General features: G+C 47.2%; 1 protein-coding gene across 1 annotated transcript in view; it reads right to left on the bottom strand.

Annotated features, from left to right (window-relative positions):
- The window catches only part of IGDCC4 (immunoglobulin superfamily DCC subclass member 4), a 72,586-nt gene that overhangs the window by 31,237 nt on the left and 15,360 nt on the right, over positions 1–25,989 (bottom strand). Inside the window, exons 2-7 of the mRNA XM_035131241.3 lie at positions 20,424–20,756; positions 13,578–13,719; positions 12,207–12,340; positions 5,188–5,325; positions 2,504–2,659; positions 959–1,369 (exon numbers count right to left, since the gene is read on the bottom strand). Coding sequence (XP_034987132.2) covers positions 959–1,369; positions 2,504–2,659; positions 5,188–5,325; positions 12,207–12,340; positions 13,578–13,719; positions 20,424–20,756 — 1,314 coding nt within the window. The remainder of the gene's footprint in view (positions 1–958; positions 1,370–2,503; positions 2,660–5,187; positions 5,326–12,206; positions 12,341–13,577; positions 13,720–20,423; positions 20,757–25,989) is intronic.

The following is a 25,989-nucleotide window of genomic DNA, read 5'->3' on the forward strand; positions in this document are numbered from 1 at the left end:
GAGACCATTCCATTGCAACTATCCAACCTCCCAAAATTTCAACACCTCTTGCGATGGTTTGACCCCTTTCCGTTTTAACAGTACATATTCTACAAACACCCTCCATATCTCCTCAAAATCATTTCTCCTGCATATTCCCTGTTTTACCTTAATGGCACATGTTAATTTATCATTGATAGTTATATCCCACACCTCTTTATACCATTCTTCCATTTTATATTCTGCTTGCCCCTTCCACTTCCTAGTTATAATAATTCGTGCAGCTGTCAATAAATTTGTGAGCAAGTCCTTCAGGAGGAAGAGGAGGAGGAGGAGGAGGAGGAGGAGGAGGAGGAGGAGGAGGAGGAGGAGGAGGAGGAGGAGGGAAGTACTTCATACTGTGGTTTAACCTCAGCAATGACCTCCTCCCAGAGTTCCCAAGAGTTCTGTGCAAAGAGGGACTGTTGTAGCTCTGTGAAGAGAACAGTGGTCTGTGAAGAACTTTCAGTAGCCTTAACAAACTATAGGTCCCATAATTCTTGGGGGAAAGAGCCATGACTTCTTGAAGTGGAATACACGTGTGTTAAATTTATGGTGCAGGTGTGGCCTAAAGGACAACAGGGAAGTCAATTCTGCGCCAATTAACATACATCTGAAGACTTTAATCTCATCTTTGAAACAGAGACTCAGACTTTTAAGAGAGGCCCAAACAGCATTAGAAGGCTAGCTACTTTGACCTTCAAGTCGGAGGGGCCAGGGGGCCACCTGCCCACCTATTATTATTATTATTATTATTATTATTATTATTATTATTATTCTACCCCAGCCACTCTGGGTGGCTTTCAACAGAACATTAAAAACAGAAAAAAACTTCAAACATTAAAAACTTCCCTAAACAGGGCTGCCTTCAGATGTCTTCCAAAAGTCAATATACCACGATACAAACTATGACGACAAAACAACCATTTAAGGGACATACCCAAAGCCTTCTGGTAATGGAGTGAGAAGCCAATGATCCGCTCGCTGTTGAACTCTGGACGTTCCCAGGATACCAAGACAGTTGTGCTGGAGAGGGAACTGGCAGACACCCTCTTAGGGGCGCTGGGCAAACCTTCCCGCACGATCACCACCAGCCTGGCCCCGGCACACGCCATGCCCAGCTGATTCTCTGCCACGCATTGGTAATAGCCGGCGTCGTCCAGCCCGATCTGGTTGATCACCAGGGTGCCGCTACTTTGCATCTTCACCCGCCCTTTGGAGAAGAGAGGCTCTCCATTCTTCATCCAGTGGATGCTGGGGGACGGCTCTCCTTCTGCTTTGCACACAAACCTGGCAGTACTGGCACGGGTCCGAGAAATGGTCTCCGGAGCCTGGGAGATGGCAGGGGGAGCTTAAGAGGCAGAAGAAGAAATTTAGCTTCTAAAGGTTAGGAAAGGAGCTATTTCGTTTCGAGGAAAGGCAAGGAAGAAGTGACACGACAGAGCAACATAAAATCATGAATGGTGATGGGTAACACTAGAACCCAGGGACAGCCAATGAAGCTGAATGTTGGAAGACTCAGGGCAGGCAAATTAATGGAGGATAAGGCTATGAGTTGCTACTCGTTCTCCCATCCCTGTCATAGTCAGTATGCCTCTCAGTATCAGCTGCTGGGAATCACAAGTAGGGAGAGAGTGTCACATTTTGAGTCTTGCTTAAGAGCTTCTCGTAAGATAGGTTGACTGGGGCTCGTGAGAGTTGTAGCCCAAAACATCAGGAGAACACCCAGTTGGGGAATGTTGTCCTAGCCCAGTCTTTGAGGCTGTCACTTCGACAAAGCGAAGGCTAACCAAAACCATTTCTTCTAGTCCTTCCTGCTGGAATAGATATGGGGGCCTGGAAGTGGTGAGTGGACCCCATAAGCAAGCAGGAGAGACCTTGGTTCATGCAGCATTCAGCTTTGCAAGGACCCAAAAATAATAGCCCCCAAATATTGAGGCAGTTTTTACAACATAAAGAGCACAGGAAGGCGGAACTTACAGCTTTGAGCTTCTAAGTCAGGCATCCCCAAACTTCGGCCCTCCAGATGTTTTGAACTACAATTCCCATCATCCCTGACCACTGGTCCTGTTAACTAGGGATCATGGGAGGTGTAGGCCAAAACATCTGGAGGGCCGCAGTTTGGGGATGCCTGTTCTAAGTCCTTTACAGTGCAGTGTTGAATTTTATTTGAAGAAAGCTTTTTATTATGCATTTTGTGTTTTTGTCTTGTATTTTTATGCTGTGAACCACCCTGAGACAATAATAATAATAATAATAATAATAATAATAATAATAATAATAATAATCTGAGCCAGACCCAATGGTCCAGCTCAGCATTGCCCATACTGGCTGGCAAAGTCTCTCTACGATTTCAAGCCTGGTTTTCTCCCAGCCCTACCTGGAGATGCTGGGGGTTGAACCTGAGACATTCTACATGCAAAGCAGATGCTCCACCCAGCTACAGTCTACGACAGCACAGAACCGGTTTATTCTCTGTTCTCACCAAGAACTCTGAGCTCAGCCGCAGCAGTTACAAACTGCCTGGTCTGGGGTTTATTGGCACGGCAGACATAGATCCCTGAGTGATGGAGCTGGGCGTGAGGAATCAAGAGGTTGGTCCGTCCCAGCACAATCACATCTGTGGAAATAGGGTCCCCATCTGCAAAGGAACAACAAGGCATCAAATTCTTATGTAAGGTAATGGGGGGAGAGAGAGAATCCCTGCACATTATCATCTTAAAATTGCATCACTCTGGCAGGATGATGATCTTAATATTTCAGACTTTTGGGCAGAATTTTTGCACTCAGTTTTGAGAACCTTACGTTTCGGCTATAATTAAGCACCACGTTTGCAAGGGGTTGTTGTAATTTCCAACTGATTGCTTAGAGCAGCCAAAGAAAGACTGTACAGTCGCGTCCCCTACTTAATCAGGGGACACACTGCAATGGAATGTATGAAGATCAGTGGAGGGGTGTTGCAATTTTACATCAAAATTGGTTTCTCTTATGGCAAGGAGGCGGAGTGGGGGGGAACCTTTTTCAGGGCAAGGTCCACATTTTCTTCTGGTCAACCTTCGGTGTGGGATACATGCCAGAAGTGGACAGGGCCAGAGCAAAAGGGATCAGAACAATGAATGCAAACTTTACCTTTGTAGAGTTGGCTAGTTTCTACATACACACATCTATATCTTCAGTGCTTTTTTGGTTAAAAAATGAGGTGCCAGTACTCTGGCTTGTTAAGAATGGAAGAAGAGCCTGCTGGATCAGACCAATGGTCCATCTAGTACAGCACCCTGTTTCTCTTTTTATCTTCAATAAATGTTTTCCAACCTTCTCTAAACGTATGTTCTTTTTGTTCTCTTATTCTATAAGTTATGTCTGCAAGCTGTGTATATTCTATCAACTTGCCATTCTTCTTTGGTTGGGATCTCGCTCGTTTTCCATTTTGGGGCTAACGAAAGACAGGCATACATAAATAACCTTTTTTGATACCTGGGAATTTCAGTCTGAATTATCCCCAACAGAAAGGACTCTGGGTTTTTTTGGGAGGGAAGTACTTTTAAACATTTTTTTCAATTCATTATGGATCATTTCCCAATACTCTTTTACCCTTTCACAAGTCCACCACATATGAAAGAATGATCCCTATATACCTGAAGGAGTGTCTCCACCCCCATTGTTCAGCCCGGACACTGAGATCCAGCGCCGAGGGCCTTCTGGCGGTTCCCTCACTGCGAGAAGCAAAGCTACAGGGAACCAGGCAGAGGGCCTTCTCGGTAGTGGCGCCCGCCCTGTGGAACGCCCTCCCATCGGAGGTCAAGGAGATAAACAGCTACCTGACATTTAGAAAACACCTAAAGGCAGCCCTGTTTAGGGAAGTTTTTAATCTGTGATATTTTAATGTATTTTGGTATTTGTTGGAAGCCGCCCAGAGTGGCGGGGGAAACCCAGCCAGATGGGTGGGGTATAAATAATAATAATAATCCCTCTACCTCTTTGTACAGCATCCTGTTTCTCAAAGAGATGCCTGTGAGAAAACCACAAGCAGGACCCGAGCTCTCCCCTCCCGTGGTTTCCAGCAACTGACATTCAGAAGCATTACTGCCTCCAACATAGATAGGCAGAGATAGCCCTCTCCTTTATGAATTTGCCAAATCCTCTTCAGAAGCCATCCAAGTTGGTGGCCATCACTGCCTCCTATGGGAGGGAGTTCCATAGTTGAACTGTGTACTGCACGAAGAGGTACTTTTTTAAAGGGCTGTGGGTGCCAGCACCTAATGGCTGGCATGGGAAGCCCCTCAAAAAAGAGGTGCCAATACTCTGGACCAAGGAGCCCCATCACGCACAAAAAGCACTGCATCTTCCTACATCCAGGCAAGCAGTCATTACCCAATGCCACATTCAAGCCAGGCAGAAACACTCTAGGAGGCTGCGAAGTGGCATCGGTGTAGGGTGTGGCTTGGGCACAAAGAGGGTGGCTGGAGAGGGGTGTTGCCAGAGGACCAGGCAGGGAGACCTGGAGGGCCACATTTGGACCCTTGGGCCTGAAAACCCCCCAGCCTGGTAGGTTGGTCAATTTGGGGCAGGGCAGTTGGTCTCCAATCCTGCAAAATTAGGTGCGTTGGCTCTTGCTTGTGCATCCTTTGATCTGCATCGAATTTGGGTCTTTGGTGACTTTCACACGCCACCTTCACTCCCACAGGGAAATGCCACATTTCTTTAAAGGAGACGCATGCCCCAGCCCTGCCCCATCCCCAGCGCCTTCAGCGATCTTTATCACGTTTTTATAATCCTAAAGATAACCCAAGAGCTATTTTTGCAAAGCAGGAACAGATGCGCCGAGCCCCGCGAAACGTCTACAAAAGCCCCGACCCTCCTGCCCTTCCCTTTTGAGCTGGGGGGCATCATTCGATATTGGCCGTGTCCGATTTAGATCAAAAGGCATCCAGCAACTAGAATTCGGTATCTTTTACAGATCAAACAACATAAATGAATCACATGCTTTTGCATCGCGTTAACGTTAATGGGCCAGCTCGACTCGGGAGCCACGGAGAGCTCGGCCGCCTTATATTCAGTTGCACTTCGCAAAGCTTTTCGGGGCACATTCCTCTCCTGATGGGTTTTTCAGAAACCAAAGGGTCCCACCATCACCTCTTGGCATCAAAAGGGCTGGCGGTCTTCACTTACCATCCCGTATCCAAGAGACAAATGGCGTGGGGCTGGCAGATGCCATGCACTCCATCACGGCGCTCTCTCCAACCACGACAGTGGCGTTCTCCGGCATAGCGACGATGGCAACATCCCCTGTCGCAGGCAGCTGGTGCCCTAGCGGAATAAAGTACAGGTTTTTAGTCTTTCCAAAAAAACGAGATACAGTAAAGGAGTCGAGGCATTCTAAGCAAGCCAAACTTTCAAGGAAAGAAGAAGAAGTCCCAGCAAAGGGAAGAATGGATACAAAAACTTGTGGAATATGCAGAAATGGGAAAACTTACCGGAATAATAAGAAATCAAGATAACAAACTTTTTATTATAAAAAAGTGGAAATGGTTTATTGAATATTTATAGATAAATTGTAAACAGATAAAAAACACTGGCAGGATTATATATTTAAAGAGTATATATTTAAAGAAGATAAAAATAAATGAGTAAGTTAAGTGAATTTGGATACGCAGAAGAAATTAAAAATAAATTTAAGGAACCGCAGAAAGAGGGGGGAGGAAGTCAAGTTTTAAAATGTCAAAATGATTGTAAAATCAATGAAATGTATATACCTGAAAAGTGTAAATAAAAAATTTAAAAATCTAAGCAAGGCAAGCTTTCAAGAAAATAATCTAGTTCCTCTAGGCCCAGAGCTGCTTTCAATTTGAAGTCTATGAGCGAAGGAGGTGCTTGTATAGTGACTACAACACATCAAGTGGGAGAAGTACTATCCTGTGCATGGCAAAGGACTGTAGCTCCACGGCAGAGCACCTGCATACATAAGGTCCCAAGTTCAATCCCTATCATCTCCAGGTAGGGCTGTGAGTGTGACAGTGTCCTGTCTGAAATCCTGGAGGATCACTGCCGGTCAGTGTAGACAATACTGAGTTAGATGGACCAATGGTCTGACTCAGTACAAGAAGCTCCCTATGTTCCTAATGGAATCACCCTGTTATTCAAAATCATGAGAACCAGAATATTGATTTTTATTTTTTAGGGAAAGGGGCTGCCGCTCAGTGGCAGAGCATCTGCTTGGAATGCAGAAGGTCCCAAGTTCAATCCCAGGCTGCATCTCCTGGCAGGGCTGGGAAAGACTCTTGTCTGGAACCCCAGAGAGCTGCTGCCAGTCAGTGTGGACAATACTGTCACCTTCCTGATGTTGTTGGACTCCAGCTCCCATCGGCATGGTGAGGGATGATGGGAGCTGGATCTGCAGCACCAAGGATTAAACCTGGAATTTTCTGCATATAAACAGGAGCTCTGCTGCTGATCCAAGGGCCTGTTGCCCTTATTCTGCCTTCTCCATTCCCCTTTTTACCTTAAGCACCAAACAATAGGATTGCAGCCTACCCTTCCAAGTTACAGAAACCTGCGTGCTTACTCTGTTACGCGGCCTCAACCACTGTGAGAACAGGATGCTGGACTAGATGGGCCATTGGCCTGATCCAGCAAAACTCTCCTTTGGTTCCTCATTCAGTACTCACCTCAATTTAAACAAATCAGCCCGTCACCTCAAGCTCAACACTGGCGTCTTGTTTGAGATACCAGGGGACATGTGAGACGGTTTACCCTTCCAGCAACAAAAGCCGCCCCCCCCCCTTTCTCATTTTCCTTACTGCAGTGACCATTCAGAGCCAACATTACTTTGGGAAGCAGCAAACAGCTAATTCTCAGGCTCACCGATTGAGAGCGTCCTCTCGTTGATCAAAATCACTCCCTCCCTCCAACGTTTTCATTGCTTAATCTTCTGGCTAAACAGGTTAAAACTTGCAAAACTAATTATGTGATAAAGAATGGAGGTTTCTGTAAAACCTCCTTTTGTTTCCCAACGGACAAGGACTGTACAATGTGCAGTTAACGGGTGGGTGGAGAAAGGCTGAGTTTTTGAAAGCTCCTCAACTGCAGAATGGGTCTCTCGCTATCTGCGGAAGAATGGTAGAAAATCACGGACGGATCCTTTCCCCTCCCCTTCCCTCCATTCAACAGCTGCTCCAAAAGCCTGAATCTATTCTCAAGGGAGGTTCTCGGGGGCTGAATGAGACTTCAAGCTCCTCCTCTGGAAAAGGGTGAGAAAGTTCACGGCAAAACAGCAGAGCAGGGCTCAGTTGTCTGATATCTCGCTGTCTCGGGCTGTTGCTGACAGCTGAGATCCAAGCGGGTCGCCGGCCTCCCCACCACCAAGCGAGCCATGTTGGAACGCAAGTGGTGTGGGGCCGAGCATTTGCGAAATGCGGGGGGTTGGGGGGCAGAGGCAATGGCAGCAGCCATCCGTCTCTGCCTGGGCAGGCCTCTGCTGGGACTAATTTCTCAGAACTGACTCTTAAGGCCACTCCACGATTCATCTGTGCAGCAGGGCTGTTGGAAGAAGGGAGGAACCCGAGGGCAACCCTGGTTTCATGAAAAAATGGGGGATAAAGGGGGCAATAGAGAAAGAGAGAGAAAAAGGGCAGCAGGGAGGGAGAGAGACTTTTGTCCAGGCCTGCAATTCCCGACAGGTTACCTTTTACAGAATTTCAGCCTTGACTTATAAAAAGGTTTCAGATCCCCAACTCAACTAGGAAGTACATTGAGTGACCTCAGCCTAACCTACCTCACAGGGTTTATGTTGAGGATAAAATGAGGACTGGGGGAAAATCTTGCAAGCTGCCTTGAGCTCTGTGGAGGAAGGGTGGAATGAAGATGTTTGTATTGGTGGAATTACAAAACAGGTGCAGGTAGGAGCTTTCTTGGGGAAAGTCCGTGGCCCGGTGACAGAGCATCTGCCTTGCATGCAGAAGGTCCTGGGTTCAATTGCTGGCACCTCCAAACAGGACTGGGAAATGACTCCTGTTTGAATTCTCAGAGAGAATTCCTGCTCTTTACTGCTGGATCGGAGCAAACAGCAATCCACAGAAAACCTGAATTGCCATTTGCTCTGACTTAGTGGTAAAGATCGGGTTTTTCTATGGAAAGCGGTGCGGGGGGGGGGGTCAGGAAAGCTGTGCCTAGAAAGCTCAATGGAAAAGGTAAGTGTGGATAAGACCTCAGTGTAGACAATACTAAGTCAACTGTTTGGGTTTAATAGAAGGCAAATTCCTTTATTTCTGGCTTGCAGTCATGGACAGCTCCCTGTTTGATATGATGAAAAGGTGCAATGATCTGGAGGCAGAATCCCTCTGAATGCCAGCTGCTGGGATTTGCAAGTGAGGAGGATGTGGTGTTCAATTCCTTCTTGTGTGCTATTTATTTATTTATTCGCTTATTTAATTAATTTATATCTCACCTTTATCTCTGAGGAGCTCATGGTGGTATACATGGGCCTCCCCCATCCTCTAATAATAATAATAATAATAATAATAATAATAATAATAATAATAATAATACTAATAATAATAATTTTATTTGTACCCTACCCACCTGACTGGGCTGCCCCAGCCACTCTGGGAGGCTTCCAACATATATAAGACATAATAAAACATTACACATTGAAAGGCTTCCCTATACAGGGCTGCCTTCAGATGTCTACTCAGCTCCTTGACACCTGATGAGAGGGCATTCCACAAGGTGGGTGCCACTGCCAAGGTGTGGGCCCCGATGCAACAACTGGGGCTGGGTGGGTGTCATGGATTTGCAGCTAGAGAACTGGGTGAGCCTGCTATTACTGAGGATGCTGGGAGGCTGCTGCTGGCAGAATCGCTTCCTGTGGCTCTGTCACCACTAAAAACGTGCTTCCAACATCAAATATTTGCACAAGATATGAGCAGCAGGGTAGAGAGCCAGCAGCATCAGCCCAGCAGAGCTTCTCCTCCCTTCAGGACAAAACAAAGCAGCAGCAGATTGAAGAGAAGGCAGGGGAGGAGGAGGAGGAGGATGCGAGGGTCAAGGTTCCTTCTGGACAACCCTGGGGTGTTGGTGGGCGTGGCCAGAGGCCAAAGTGGGCGGGGCAACAAACAAATGCTACCTTTGTACAGTCAGCTAGTTTCTACGCAGGCTCAAAGCACTCCTCCCTCTATCCTCTGCCTAAGCAAGCGAGAGGTGTTATCAGAGTTCAAGGACACATTCCGGTCAGGCAAAAACACTTCAAGCATGAGCGGTAAGGGGTGTGGCTAAGGGCCAGGCAGAGAGGACTGGAGGGCCGCATTCCCCACCCCTGCTCTCTTTGTTTCTATGCTGAATCCACACACACACACACACACACACACACTTTCCTATTGAGTTGGGGTCCGACACAAGGGTTTTCTTTTCGGAAGAGAGTCCATGGCTGGCTCATATTTGGCACCCCACTTTGGAGAGGGGAGTAGGCGAGGAGTTCTTGGTCACCCTCTCTGAGGTCTGGACGGGGACTTAAGTGACCAGAGCTGTGCTATTTCTCTTTCTCTCCCTTCCTCCCTCTCTCCCTCTCTCTCTTTGCAGAGATATTTCCTCTAAGTGACGACAACTTCTCCATTTCAGGGCCATGAAAGAGATCTGCTTGTAAAAGGCCCCCAGATCCTTCTCCCCGTTTGGAATGCAGTTCCCCAAGGAGCGTCTGGAAATTTACACCATGACGTCTGCCCGGCCTGAAACATCTGCCGCTCGCACGGCAACAGCCCTGACTCTCAGTTGCTGCCTGCATCTCCGCCACCAACAGGGTAGCAAACCCCTTTCGGTGACCTTCGACGGAGATGAGCTAGCCTTTGAAATAGCCAAGGGGGTGGCGGTGGGGTCCCCTCTACCATCCAGGGAAAGAAAAACTGGAATTTTTAGAAGACTCCTATTCCCCTCTCACAGAACTTCCAATCCCCAGGGTAGTTTAACAATCAATCCCTCTTCACAGCAAACTCTAGGAATTGTAGCTCCCAGAGCGAAGCATATGTGTTTTGAAAAGTGGCTTGTTTGCTATGCATTTAGACACCACCTCTTTAGATACTGCAAACTAATTTTGCCTGATGGTTCCCGAGATTGAGGAGCAAGTTTCTGCCTATGTTTGGATACGACTGGGTACTGTTTTGAATCAAGATGGCAGGCTGAATGCTTCTATACTGCACTAATTTTTTTAGGTTTCATAGAATTCCCAAGCAACGTCAGATATGAGGCTGCCAATGCATGTATGTATAAAGCTTTGTTTAACAACAGCAACAGGAATGGTTTCTGAGCAGGCGCCACTTGCCTTCCTTGAGTGCTTTGGAAATAAGGAAAGAAGCAAAGGATCAGCCACCTGCCAGAGATGTCAATGATCTTTCAGAGGGCGGTGTTTCTTATTAAAAACAAAACATCGTATTCATCATCCACAGAAGAGTTTTTGTCACCCACAACCATGTTTTGGCTGCCTTCTGTCTGCCTCAGTGTGGGGAGATTTATTTTCCTCAGAAAAGAGAAGAAAAATAGCCTGGCAACTACTTGAAAACAGTGGTTTTCAAACTCTGAGTGGTATGTAACTCGATGTTAGAGCAGACTTACTTAAATTGGTGGACTGAGCTTAATCATGTTTGTTAATTTCACAGTTGAAAACCATGCTGAATGCCACCCAGTGTTCCTGGGAGAACCTCAGTTTTTATCCAGAACCTTCTTAGGATTCATCAATGTGAGGCTCAAGTAATAATAGACAGGCTCCACTGACAGACAACTTTGCCCTTTGCACATAAGGGTACTCCTCAACAGTGTAGTGGCAAACCCAGAAGTGCAAGGTCCCTTCAGGACAGTCACAGACACACACCCTTCTTAGATTATGCAATAATTTCACAATATAATGATGATGATGATGATGATGATGGATGCATTGCAATGATTAATGCAGGTCTCCGTGTGCTGCCTTTCACTAAATCTACTTGTTTCTGTGCATGTACAAATGATTTTGAGTGCTCCAGTATTTTCTTCCAGGGTGACTTAAATTGTGTTTTCCATAAAGTTGCATTGTACATAACAGAACCTGCACACCATTCTTTTGCAACGGAAACACTTTGCGTTTTGGAGCAAACGGCAGTGAAAAAGCTCCCCTTTCATGTTGACTGGGCAGCTTTCGAACATGGAAACAGGGATCCTTCTGCAGAAAGAGCAAGGGGTCTTCAGCCGCCCATGACCCCGGACCACCACACAACTGCTTCCGCTACAATCTTCTTTTGGAAGTGCCAAGTCTGAGGAGGGCTTGGACTAGGTGCCTCCCTCAGCGCTGCCCTAGTTACTCTCTTAGCACCATCCTAAGAGTTGGTCCCCATTCCCCTCCTCACTACAAGCCTATCTGGTAGTGGCAAGGATTGTTACCGTTAATTACAGGTGGCAGCATTTAAAAAAACCAAAAAGCCGCAGGACGGGCCGGTGCTAGAGCTTTTTGCGCCCTAGGCAAAATCACCTTCTGGGACCCCCCGGCACATGCGTCATGACACATGCGTCATGCCCCACGCACAACACCACTGACGCGCGTGCATCCCCTCCATAGGCGGGATGAGCGCAAGCCAAAAGGAGAGCTCAGCACCCTCCCGCCTATGGAGGGGACGCTGTGAGCTCCTCAGCGGCTGCATAGAGTGAGCGGCAGCAGCAGCAGCAGCAGCACCCATAGCTGAAGGCTTCAGCTACGGGCGCTGCCACCGCCACCGCCACTGCTCGCTTGCTCGCTCACTGCAGCCGCTGAGGAGCTCACAGCGTCCCCTCCATAGGCGGGAGGAGCGCAAGCGCGCGCCGTGGGAGGGCGGCGGTCGTGTGGGGGTCTTGTGGGGCAGGCTGGCCAGCGCCCCCTCTATTTACGCGCCCTAGGCAACTGCCTAGTTCGCCTAAATGGACGCACCGGCCCTGGCCGCAGGAAAAATACAAAGTCAAGGGACTGTAGCAGCCGCCATCTTTCTTTTCCCACAATGCCTCTGGGCCCCAATGCAGCATTACTTAAGGGATGTCACTGGAAGGGATGTAAAAAATCATGGTGGTTGCAGACACCCAGCTCAGAGTTACTCTTATTGGTGCTGGGCCATAAAAAAAGGTTTAAAGAAAGAATCAAATGTTGCTGAGGCTGACAGATATTAAAAGAACAGAGTAGATTTGGCTTATACAACCCCTACCTTTCAAGATGCTGAGAACTGCTCCAGAGCTGTAGCGTTGCCCTGCCCAGTTGGTTGCCACACAATGGTACATTCCAGCATCACTCTCCTGCACGTCTATGATCTGGAGGACCCCGTTGGGGAGTTCAATGAACCTGTGGGAATCAAAGGACAGGGGAATATATATTCTGACAGCCATGCTAGATTGAGCCAATACATCAGCCATATAGCACAGCTCACGGGGCTGATTCACATGCACGTGTAACGACCTGTTATCTCTCGGTGTTATGGGGGTGGGAATGCCAGAATCTGTCAGGGGAGGAGGACCTCCAAGTCAGGGGGAAACACCGTGAGTGGGGAGGAAGAGAGTCCCACACTGTTTTGGCTGGACACCTCTGTGCTGGAGTAGGAGTTGTCTGGGCCAGATCCTGCGTTGACTCCCGATCTTCCCAGGGTAACCAAAGATGCAGGGTAACCAAAGATGCAGCTGGTCAATTGGTAGAGCCGGCTAGGTTGGGAGTGGAAGGAGGGTTGAAGAGTTGGACTCAGGGTGCGGCACCCCCTGCACCCTAGAACAGGCACCCCCAAACTTCAGCCCTCCAGATGTTTTGGACTACAATTCCCATCATCCCTGACCACTGGTCCTGTTAGCTAGGGATCATGGGAGTTGTAGGCCAAAACATCTGGAGGGCCGCAGTTTGGGGGTGCCTGCCCTAGAACCCCACGGGGCCTGGATAGCTTGGTTGGTTAGAGTATAGTGCTGATAAAGCCAAAGTTGTAAGTTTGATCCCCCTATGGGACAGCTGCATATTCCTGCCTTGCAGGGGGTTGGACTAAATGAGCCTCAGGGTCCCTTCCAATTCTACCATTCTGTTCTTCTAAATGACTGGTCCTGCCCCCCACCCCTCTCTTTAAAAGCTGGAGCGGCCTCTCAGCTGTTATTGCTTAGGAACATAGGAAGCTGCCTTATACTGAACCATATCATTGGTCCATCTAGCTCAGTGTTGCCTACACTGGCTAGCAGCAGTTCTCTAGGATTTCAGGGAGGGGGTCTCTCCCAGCCCCACCTGGAGATGCAGCCAGGGACTGAACCTTCATCCAAAGCTGATGTTCCACTACTAAGCTTTAGCCCTTCCCCAACCGCTGGGATAACATCTTATGGACTGCTAACATTTTTATGGACTCAGATTATTGATGTAATTTTAAGTTGCTTTGAACTGTTTCTCTCAGTTTCCTTACTGTTGTACCCACCCTGACACCTTAGGGTGAAGGGCAGGTCATAACTGGCAATAAGGATACTACAGTATTTGTATTTGGACTGATGAATTATCCATATCACCAACAACAGGTTTTTTTATCCACCTGGAAGCTACACACTCCAGCCCAGCTCACCTGGCCTCTGAAGGCACAGCCACATGGTCCTTCTCCCAGGTGATCACTGGAGGAGGCAGCCCTTTGATCCGGCACTCAAAGCGGGCCATCCCATTTTCTTTCACCGTCTGGGACTCTGGATGTTGAAAAAATTGAGACAAAGCTGGAGGTGGGAGGTCAAGGGTGGCAGTGGAAGAGAGGCAGGAAAGGGGGCAGAGAAACAGGAAAAGTTTTAGTTCCTTACGATTTCTCTCTTCTTCGGTTATGTCAAAGTTAATGGGAGCACTAGGGAGGGTTTCTCCCAAAGGACGAAATAATACTAAAAAGTGCCAGCCATGCTGTTTATTTACCAACACGTGTGTTCAATTGTGCGCATAAGTAAAAGTGGCAAAAAAATTGTATTTTAAAAACAGTGGAGGGAGTTTTGTGTTTGGATCAAGGATGGGGTCTTGGGTTAGGTACCTAACTGGTTTTTAACAATGACCCATTAAGCTCTCGGCCTCCAGCTGGTTTTAGACTACAGTTCCCATCATCCCTGACCACTGGTCCTCCTAGCTAGGGATGATGGGATTTGTAGTCCAAAAACAGCTGGAGACCCAAGTTTGGGAAACCCTGGTTAAACCGTTCATTTTATTAGAACCAAGGGGGTACTTTAATCATCAACATGTTTTGATGCACATATGTTTGATGCCACATATGCTAATCACACACAAAAACCAGGCATGGGGAATCTGTGGCCCTCCAAGTGTCATTGGACTCCATTTCCCATCACCCACAGTCAGGATGACCAAGGATCATGGGAGCTGTTGTCCCACAACATCTGGAGCACCATGGGTTCCTAGTCATCGCTAGAGTCCTTCACAGGTGCTTTAGAGTGCAGGTAGACAGATAAGATATAGAGCAGGCACTCCTAGTTGCCTGCAGCAAGCAAAGTGGAGTCCCGGGCCGCCCTGGGAAGTGATTTTGGCTACTAATGGCTGCTTCCGTTGGTGTTCCTGCAGTTGGTGGCCTGCAGGGCAGAGGAAATTCTTTGCTATGCTGCTTGGTTTGCCCATGACTGGAGCAAAATGACAAGGAAGGCAACCCCCCCTCACTCCTGCCCTTGCTAAGAAAGGAGAAAGGCAAACTGCCACCTACAGAATGGTGTCTGGTTTCAGAAACAACTGGGCAATATTTGATCACAGTCAACACATGACAAACTAGGCAATATAGTATTTGACCAGGCAGGCTGGCCAGGCACAATGCGCACTGGGATCTCTTAATTGGCCACTGGGTGATGTTGCTCAACCACCTCTCAGCCTAATCTACCTTGCAGGGTTGTTGTAAGGATTAGGGGTGCTTAAAGAGTTCCTTCTTCCTGAATTCCCATATGAACTGATCTGATCTGCCACTCCTGGACGAATGTGCAGATGGGAATGCTGCCACCCTCCGCACTTCTTCCTAAATGTTGCAACGCAGTTTTCAGCTATTAAAAAAAGTGCCCAAAGGCATATAAAGTCTGTATTTTAGGATAAAATATGTTGAGAAATGCCTACTCTGAAAGAAAGGAGTGTGCATTTTCATAGAATTGTCGAGCTGGAAGAAACCCTGAGGGTCACTTTGTAAGAAAAGACATTCAAAAATTCAGATTAACATGGCACTGAACAGACTCACAAATGATCATGTGTGAAACTGGCAAAGAGCAGAAACAGGCTGATCTATCCACCTCTAGCGACAAAAAAAAAAAAAAAAATGGGACAACTTCCCTGTACTCCTTGCAGCTCTGAGCTGATTAGAGGAAAAGCCAGATAGTATAATTAAATATCATTTTAATGATTAATCATACATGTCTTATTTCACGTCAAGATCACATGAACAGCACACACACAATAAAAACCATTTGCGTATCAAAACAGGTGTCAACATGGCATCCCTTCCTTGGCTCAGCTGAAAGTGTGAACAGATCTGCTTCCAGAGAGAGAGGGAAATGAATTTCTAACCCTCCCAAATGGCTTCTAGAGGCCATGTTCATTCATCCTAAGGCCAAGAGGCAAGGCCCGAGACGGAGGGTGAGCACATCTAAGAGCTAGTTCTGCCTCTGCAGCCTGAATGGCAAACAAGGATAGAAGAGAGAACATCTGTGCCCATGGAAAAGTTGGAGCAATTGCTGGATAATTTCCTCTAAGTTTTACTCCATTGATTCCGTAGTGGCCAACTGGGGCCAACAAAGAAAGATCTGAGCGTTGTTATTCATATGTAACATAGAAAACTACCTTCTGCCAAATCTGACCCCCGGTCTACCTAGCCCACAGGATCATAGGATGCTGCCTTATACTGAGCCAGACCATTCACTACCCAGTTCACTATCGTTGACACTGATTGACAATGACGCTCAAGGGTTTCAGGGGACAGGTGCTGCCAAGGATTGAACCTGGGACACAAAATAGATGTTCTACATAGAAGAGCTATGGCCCTTCCCAGAATTGGCTGTTTGGAGGTAACACTAATCCATAGTTTAGCATTATGTGAACAGACTGGTGAGCTCTCCCTTCCTTTGACACAGCCACAAGGAGATCAGAAGCTGTCATCCCCATTTTCAACAAACTGCAGTGTTTATTCTTAACTATGGTTCAGAAAAACCAGCCAACTTCAAACCACAGTTTCTGATCCTGGCTCTTTCCCCTAAACTGTAGTCAAGACTAAACACCGTTCTGAGCACACGTCAGCAAATCATGGTTAGCGAAAAACAGAAGCAGATGCTTCCCATCTCCTTGACGCAATCTCAGTGGAGAAGGGAAAGGGAGTTTGTGAGCCCAAGGCCCATGCACTACCGTGACCTGTTTATCCAGCACTGATCTGGACATAGAGTCAGAGGCTGCAGGGGCACCAGAAGGTGAGCCAGGTCTGGGTCAGGACTCAAAGCTGACTGCGGAAAGAAGAGGAGGAAGAAGAGTTTGGATTTGATATCCTGCTTTATCACTACCTGAAGGGGTCTCAAAGCAGCTAACATTCTCCTTTCCCTTCGTCTCCCACAACAAACCCTCTGTGAGGTGGGTGGGGCTGAGAGACTTCAAAGAAGTGTGACTAGCCCAAGGTCACCCAGCAGCTGCATGTGGAGGAGCAGAGACACGAACCCGGTTCCCCAGATTACGAGTCTACCGCTCTTAACCACTACACCACACTGGCTCTCTCATAAAGACCACTGCGAGTTGGGCAAGAACTCCCAGAGCAACTCTCAGGTAATCAATGCTGAAAGGGCCAGAGCCCTCAAGGACACCTTCTCCTAAGCCAGAAGAAGCAAGATGCTTCCGACTGCACATCATCATCATCATCATCATCATCCCAGCAGTGTTGAGAGTGCACTAGGACGGAGGCTGTGGAAGGAAGGAGCATTGGTTGCCTGGGACAAAGTCTGGAGGAGGTAGTCCAAAGCCAGAGGCATAAAAGGCCTCAGCCTGATCACAACCTTTATCAGAGTAATTTTCTCACTTGGAGCTGTCCATGGTCCAGCAACACTGGACCAGCCTTGGTGCTTTCCCCATGGGTTCTGGAAATCAACCGAAACAGGACATGCATGTGAGGCTAAACCAGTTAGGGTTATGTCAGAGCCCAACCACTTACTACTGAAGTGGCTGTCTAGGGTCTCATCAGAAAGCATTCTTTTCCATCCTGCTGCTTTGAGAGCCAGAGATTTGGATTTGGGGCTTTATACTTTCCAAGTCTGTGCTCTACCATCCACCTAGGGGTCATCCCAAACAAAGGTGTGCCCCAGGAAATGGCCCAGCCTGGGAATTGGGCCGCTGCCTCCCAAAGAATCATGTCCATTGTCCAATAAAGCCTGTTCAATTTTTCTCCGCATTCTGCCCCATGGGCATCAATGCCAAGGTCTTGGTGGGGAAGTGGAACAACATTACTTTGTAGTACGGAGCCTCCCACCTATTTAGCACCTGATATCATCCATGATGTCAGGTGTGGTGCAGGTAAAGATGCAGGTCGGTCTAAAGGGGCCATGCTGTGCAAATGGCTTTGCAAGCTCTGGCAATCAGCTGATTGTCAGGGGTTGCAGAGCTGCTCATTGAATGGGCGGGCCTTGCAAAGTGCTGTGCAAGGCCTGGCAAACAGGTGATTGCTGCGGCTGGTGCTTAGCACTCTGCTGACCATCAGTGCCTTTCAGGCTGTGCCTTGCCTGCACGGATTGATTTCAAACTGTGCAGGCAAAAACAGGGCGGCCTTACCTGGAGATGCCTAGGATTCAACACGAGACCTTGTGCATGCAAAGCAAAGGCCCTGCTGCTGAGTCCTTCCCCCCAAAAAACATGAAAAGCTGCCTTGCTGGTCTATCTAGCTCAATACTGGGAGCAGATCTGCACGGTTTCAGGACAGGGTGCTGGAAGTCCTTCCCACCTGCCCTAGAAATGCTGGATGAACCTGGACCTTCTGCCCGCACCTGCTGCTGCTGAGCTGTGGCCCTTCCCCTGGAATGGAGGAAGTTGCCTTAAACACAGTCTTGCCCACCTAAGCAGAGTGTTGTCAACACTGACTGGTAGCCAATCTGCAAGGTGTTCCCCAACCCTAGGTGGAGACATCAGGGACTGAACCTGTATCAAAAGGGACTTTACAAAGAGCATGCTCCACCTCTCAGCTACAGCCCCTGGAACAGAAGAAGCTACCCTACACAAAGCCAGACCTTTGGTACATCTACACTCTTGGCAGCACTCCCAGGCATATTAGGAGATAACAGGCAGTGATGGGCAACCTTTTGAGCTTGGTGTGTCAAAATTCGCCAAAAAACCGAGCATAACTCGGGTGGTGTGTCACTTCAAGAGAAAAAACCATAATTTCGTGATATTTATAGTTTAAATAACAAAAAAGTATAATTGTAATATGTAACTGTATTTAATAAACCAAAAACTAATTATTTAACCAAACCAAACCAAAAACCCCTTATTTATCACAAAGTGCCCAGAGTTGCTGAGCTTTTTGGGGGGAGCTGCTGACCAAAGTTTTGGAGGGTTTTTTGGGGGGTGCAAAAGTTGCTTTGCTTTGGGGGGTGGGAGAGAACAGAAATAAATGACGAATAATACCTTCGCTGGAACTAACACGCAGCACCGACATAGTCTGCCAAAGCGCCAAAAAAACCAGCACAGAACGGGTTAAAAAACCAATCTCTGGCTATCAGCAACAACAACAACAAAAAAGGATCCGGGTTTTAACAGCGGAGACAAGCTGTAGTGTGAGGAGGAGCGGGAGAACAAATTGGGGGGGGGGGCAACAACAACAGCGTGATTGGGCCGATGGGGCGCGTGCCAGCAGTGAGGGCTCTGTGTGTCACATCTGACACGCGTGTCATAGGTTCGCCATCACTGTAACAGGGATTGAACCTGGGTCTTTCTGCATGCCAAGCAGGCGCTCTACTGCTGAGCTACAGCCTCTCCTCAACACAGGAAGCCGCCTCAAACCAGGTGAGAATATTTGCCCACTGAGCTGGATCTTGTACCTGGGATCTTTTGCATGCAAAATGAAAACTCTCCCGCTGAGCCGGGGCCATTCTCCATATATACACCTCCGCAGACATTAATGATATATTGCCAAATATTAATCAGCCCTCCCTACCCCCAGCATGAGGAATGAACCCTTCTGCGTGTAAACAAGTCCTTTGATCGAACACAACATTACGTCCCACTTGCTGCAAGATGGATATCTCTGGGATCCTTCCTGCGCTCACACAGGCTGAATGCTAAATGGAGCACACAAAGAGCGCATGGTCAAAACAACCCAGCAGGCGACTTTCATCCATCACAATGGGCATATTTCCCCCTTCTCGTTCAGGAGATGCTGAGCTGCACCAGGAGCAAAAGCTCATCGGGGAGATTTCCTGCCTCTTCTGCATGAGCCATCAAATAATCTTTAGGAGCCATGCAGCCTTTTTAGATGACTCAAAGTACTTTATGGACTTTTTCTCTTTTCCCCCCCACACAGCCATTACAACGACCCTATAAGGTAGTTCAATGTTACTCTCTCAATATTGCAGATATTGCCATACGTCCAGAATTTCCCAGACATATCCAGGATTCATCTGTCGGAAATAGCGTCTGGGCAGAAGGAGCAAAATGTGTATGGAAACCATGTCGGAAGTGTTTGTTTATTTTTTGGCTAATTTCCTTTAAAAAAAAAAAGCTCATAAATTTGGCCAAACAACAACTTGGCCAAAAGAAACTCTGCAACTTTTGTGTCTGGATTTTCACTTTTTGAAATATGGCAACCCTAAGATAGGAAGGTTGGGGCAGAGAAAAAGAGAGAGAGAGAGGTTTGCCAAAGAACACTGAGTGAAGTCCGTGGCAGAGGCAAGGTTCACACAAACAGTCATTCATCAACGACTGGGGTTCATTTTCACTGGCAATGCTTATTTAAATTTATTTATCTATATACTGACCCCTCTCACAAATATCAAGTACAGTTATGTTTGCATTAAAAAGCACACTTTAAAACCAATACAAAACAATCATAAAAATGTCTTGCCTACCTGATTGTTTTTTTTTAGAAAACAGTAAATAAAACTTGCTTCTTCCCCTTGTTTTTAGAAAGAGCTTTTTAAATACTCTTTAAATCTCAGTCAGGGAATCTTTTAAAAGATTTCCTGACAGGGATTCATCCATGACTGCGCTTTCATTTTTACTGGCATTGCTAATTTAAATTTATTTATCTATATTCTGACCCCTCTCACAAAACATGAAGTACTGCGGTGTTAAAACAACACCCCTTTAAAAGCAACACAGAACAATCATTAAAATGACTTGCCTACTTGAAATTGTTTTTAGAAAACAGTAAATAAAACCGGCTTTTATTTTAATGTTAAAAGGAGGCAGGCACAAAAACCCGAATACTCACTCGACGCACGAAGCACAATGGTCTGGCCAGCGACTGAGCCGAAAGATCCATGGGAAACGCAAGAGTAATTCCCCTCTGTGCTGGATCCTCCTGGGAAGGTGCCCTCCTCTGAAGCTGCCCCAGGGGACGAAATGAGCAAAGATCCATTGGGGAGGAGGCGGAAGTTGTCCTTTTCTGCTAATGGGAGCCCATTCTTCTTCCAGGTAATGTTGAGGAGCTCCTCAACGGGAGCCAAGTTGCAGCGCAGCTCCAGGGTTTGGTTTGGCTCTAAGGTCACTCGGCCTGGGCCCGGCCCACAGGTCAGCTCCAGTGAAGGCCTTGGAGATGGTTCCCCTGCAGCAAAGCAAAACAGAAGGTTGGCTTGTTGGAGAAACTACGGTAAGGTAAAGGGACCCCTAACCATTAGGTCCAGTCGCAGACGACTCTGGGGTTGTGGCGCTCATCTCACTTTACTGGCCGAGGGAGCCGGTGTACAGCTTCCAAGTCATGTGGCCAGCATGACAAAGCCGCTTCTGGCGAACCAGAGCAGCATACAGAAACGCTGTTTACCTTCCCGCCGGAGCAGCTTGCACTTTGATGTGCTTTCGAACTGCTAGGTGGGCAGGAGCAGGGACCGAGCGAGCTCACCCCATCGCGGGGACTCAAACCACCAACCTTCTGATTGGCAAGCCCTAGGCTCTGTGGTTTAGACCACAGCACCACCCACGTCCCTAGAAACTACGGTAGGACTCCTTAAAAAAATTTTTTTTTATTCATGCAACTTGTCTATTGTTGTTTTGACAATCATGGTCATATCAACCACAGGAATATAACAATAACAATATGAACCCTCAAACATTACCAGTACTCTGATGGTGGTGGTGGTGGTGATATTTATACCCCACCCATCTGACTAGGTAGGTTGCCCCAGCCACTCTGGGCAGCTTCCAACATATATAAAAACAATGAAACATTAAACATTTAAAAACTTCCCTATACAGTGGAACCTCGGTTTATGAACACCTCGGTTTACGAATTTTCGGTTTACGGACGCTGCAGACCCATCTGGAACGGATTCATTCACTTTCCATTACTTTCAATGGGAAAGTTCGCTTCAGTTTATGAACGCTTCAGTTTATGAACAGACTTCCGGAACCAATTACACCCATGCTTCGGGTTAAGTACGCTTCAGGTTGAGTACTCAGCGGACCCGTCTGGAACGGATTAATCCACTTTCCATTACTTTCAATGGGAAAGTTCACTTCAGTTTATGAACAGACTTCCGGAACCAATTGTGTTCATAAACCGAGGTACCACTGTACAGGGCTGCCTTCAGATGTCTTCTAAAGGTTGCATAGTTACTTATCTCCTTGGCTCGGGGTTTGCATAACTCCATACCTGCCAACATTTCTCTGATGAAAATAGGGACATCCTAAGGAAAAGGACATTCTGGGATCAAATCAGAAACTGGAATGGCTTCTGTAAATCCAGGACTGTCCCCGGAAAATAGGGACACTTGGAGTGTCTGATAATTTCATACATTAATACAACTATTTATTTATTACATTCTATCCCGCCCCTTTTCCAAGGAACTCAAGATAGCGTACGTGGTTCTCTCTCCCCCCATTTTATCCCCACAACAACCCCTTGAGGTAGGTTAGGCTGAGAGAGGGGGACAGGACACAAGGCACCTAGTGAGTGTCGTGACTGAGTGAGAGTCAGAACCTGGCCCTCCCTACTAGTCTGTGCACCCAAAGTTGTCATCATCATTGACAAAAGGGCAGGACAACCAACATATAATAACAACAAGCACTGGTGTTGGGTGGTTTCTTGAGCATGTGCAGAGAGGGCCTGATGTGGGCCACACTAACCTCCTAAGTGCCCACTTGCAAGAGAGCCACAGCATTTCCTGAAAGTGTTCAGCCATTATCTGCAAATGTCCTCGAGAAACACAGTGGCCAACAGGAATTTGCACGGCTATCGCAGCCTCCTCAGTGAGGAAACCCTCCACAAGCCTGCTCCGTTTACAACCCTGCGCCAAATAATTTTGTTACCATTCCAACTGAAAATGTTTCCTGATTCCATAACAAGTTTATCAGCATGGGCTGGGAACCACATGGCTGGGTGCCCAGTGCCTATCGCAGATTAATTTTATAGCTATTCAAGCACCCAATTAAACCTTCTGCTACCTACGGATGGTAAAAAGGGCCACCTTTCTCGGGGGTGGGGGTGGAGAAGAGCTCACTCCAGAGCATGCAATTAACTGCAGCGATGCCCAACATTAACACAGTTAAATTGCATTCTTCAAAGACATGCAAGGAAAGCTGGGGGGGATTGCATTCTTGGCAAGTGAAATGGCTAAATGGTCAGTTAATTTAATTCACCCTCCTTCCTAGGCCTGCAATCCATCATAGCGGCCATTATTTCAGAGGTGAGTGTTGCGATCTTCTCACTGCAGACTTTTGGTGTGAGAAGTTGCACTGTGCTTCTTCCCCCCCCCAAAAAAAACCTTATCCTCTTCTGCACAAGATATTCAAGTTGAAAGACTTGGATCTTATAGACACCTTGTCACTGTACCAAAAGGTGCCTAGAATCTATTCCATCCCTAGAATCTATTCCATCTGATCACAAAGGTCTAAACCAAACATAGACAGTATGGTGTAGTGGTCAGAGTGCTGGACTAGGAGGACCTGGGTGACCAGGGTTCAAATCCCCACTCAGACCTTGGACCACCAGCCACCATCTCTCAGCCTGTTCTACACCGCAGGGCTGTTGTGAAGACGAAATTAGGAGTGGGAGAACGACAAATGTCTCTGTGAGCACCTTTAAGGAAGATGGGGTATAAATAGGTGACCTTGGACCAGTCCCATTCGTTCAACCCAACCTACCTGACAGGGTCCTTGCGGTATATAAATGCAATAAATAAAAAAAATGGGGGGGACTCTTCTTGTATTGCAGGGGGTTGTACTAGATGACCCTTAAGGATCCCTTCCAACTCTACAATTGACTTGCATGTATGTAAAGGCACCCAATGTATATAAAACATGGCTAATCCGTGCTCCTCACAGCGCTTGCAAAATCCAGCGCCAAGGCATTCTTCCGCGGCTGAGAGATGCAACCCAAAGAGCCTGGAATATCTACTCAGCAAAAAAGGGAATGAATAAAAGGGGCAGAGACTAAGCAGACCCCCTCAGACACTTTGCAGAAGGGCTAGCTAGCCTGTCCTCCTTCCAACGCTGATATCACTTTCCAGTCCTTGGCACCAGTCAAGGAGTTTTCCTGGACAGCTCCTGCTGCTACTGCGCAGGCAGGTCCCTCTTGCTGGGCCTGGGTACCAGCCAGCCAGCTCCATTCCTGCTTCTGGGCACGTCAGCCTCCCTGGAGAAAACCACGTATGTGCACCTTGCAGAACCCAACAACAAACACCTCTGGAACAAGGGAACTTTTTCAGAAAGCAGAAGGGAAACAGCCCAGCTAAAGAGGAGGCGAGCCCAGGGGACCGTTTTAGTCCGTTTTAATGCTAGGAGAAATTTCAGCACAGGTGCTGAGCGCAAGCCGTGTTAGAAATTCAGTTACATAAGCTAGGTGTCAAATGGCTCCTTAAAACCAGGGTTGTTGTCTGCAAAACTGAATGCCTAGTTGCCATTTTTGAGCCAGACAATGCAACTTTTTGGTTCCCGAAATTCATTCTGATTGTGCAGATGAAATATAATGGATAGAATTATAAAGGATGTGTTGCTAGTGTGTGAAAACAGTCAATATCCAAGTGTGGATGCATGCACCTCTGGAGACGTCAGGTGTCATCCTGCCATCCAGCCATCTTCACTTGGGTGCAAGTGGCCTGGTTTTGAACGCTGAGCGCAAGCTCAACCTACAGGTGGTCCCAGGTTGAGTCCTGGTTAGAGAAGGATGAGGCAGCAAAGAAACATCTCCTCTGGTAGCTGGAACAGCCAGAGCAAGCCACACTTAGATGAACCAGTAACCTGTCTCAATAGGACAGTTTCATACATTCAACCACTTGGAAAGTTAATATCCTGTGCTGTCATGAGCAGTTGCCTTATAACAAGCCATGGTATCTACCACTTGGTCTTCTAGCTTAGTGCTGTCTGCACAGATTGGCAGCAGCTCTCCGGGGTTTTAGACAAGGGACGTTCCCAGCTCTACCTGGAGTTGCTGTCGAAAATTGTACTCAAGGCCTTCTGCATGCAAAGCGGATGCTCAGTTACTCAGTGACGTGCAAGTGGGACCTGAGCACCAGAGCTCTTCTCTCCTCCTGCAGAAGGATTACTGCCTCTAACAATGGAGGCAGAGCATAGCCATTGTGGCCATCAGCCCAACCCTCGTTTCATTCCATCCACTTCATGACTAATAGCTATCAATAGGTGCAAGAAGGAACATAGGAGGCTAATGCCAATCACTTGCTATACTTGGGTTTTAGTGTTTTGTTGTTTTGGGTCACCTTCGTGAAGGGAGAAAAATAATAAAAATAGGAAGCTGCCTTATACAGAACCAGAGCTTTCCAGAATCAGAACATTCCCAGTCTGACCAGGAGATGCCGGGAATTGAAGCTGAGCTATGACACTTCCCAGCATCCTGTGCAACACACACACACACACACACACACACACACACACACACACAACCCTCACCTTCCCCAACCTGGATTTCCTCTTCACAGCATCATCAGCCCTGACAGAATACCCCAAAAACTAGAGCTATGGCACTATTAACATTACAATTCCTTCAGTAGCGCCTTAAAGACCAACTAAGTTTTTATTTTGGTATGAGCTTTCGTGTGCATGCACACTTCTTCAGATACACTTGAAACGGTTTCAAGTGTATCTGAAGAAGTGTGCATGCACACGAAAGCTCATACCAAAATAAAAACTTAGTTGGTCTTTAAGGTGCTACTGAAGGATTTTTTTTTATTTTGCTTCAACTCAGACCAACACGGCTACCTACCTGTAACTAGAACTATTATTATTATTTTGCTTATTTGGGGGTGGGGGTGGGATTGAATCACACCAGCTAATTATGGTTACACAATTATAGTTGATTGGGAGTTATCCTGCAACAAACCTGCTACACCCAAAAGTCTGGACATTTTCCCATCAGGGAACTGATAGGAAAATCCACTGGGAAGTGTGGGATAACACTTTCCAACAAATCAGAATAAATGCTCATGAAATAGCAACTATCATCTAACCTCCCTGCAAACCAATCAGGACAAACGGTCAATAAATGAGCCGCCTGGAAGTGCCTCAGTTTTGACCCAATCGCAAGGTAAGATGAAGATACTTCCAGTGGTGTATCTGGGATCCAACTAAGGGACTGGCTACAAATTTGGTCCACCACATAATGTGCCCTAATCTCACCAGTTTGCATCTAGCCTACTGAACTAGAGGAAAGTATCCTATCTATACTTGAATTCCCAGTGGGTCTGGCAGGCACAGAAAATATATGCTGGATGGGGGCAGCTCAAGCCTTTCCCCCAATCCAATGACAGCATCACTTGTTTGGGTGACATATCTGACATCGGCAGATGGCCTGAAACCCTCTTCTGGAACACACAGAGACATCTGGCTTT

Source organism: Zootoca vivipara, chromosome 13 (genome assembly GCF_965207765.1).
Source record: "Zootoca vivipara chromosome 13, rZooViv2.hap1.1, whole genome shotgun sequence".
NCBI classification, from domain to species: Eukaryota; Metazoa; Chordata; class Lepidosauria; order Squamata; family Lacertidae; genus Zootoca; species Zootoca vivipara.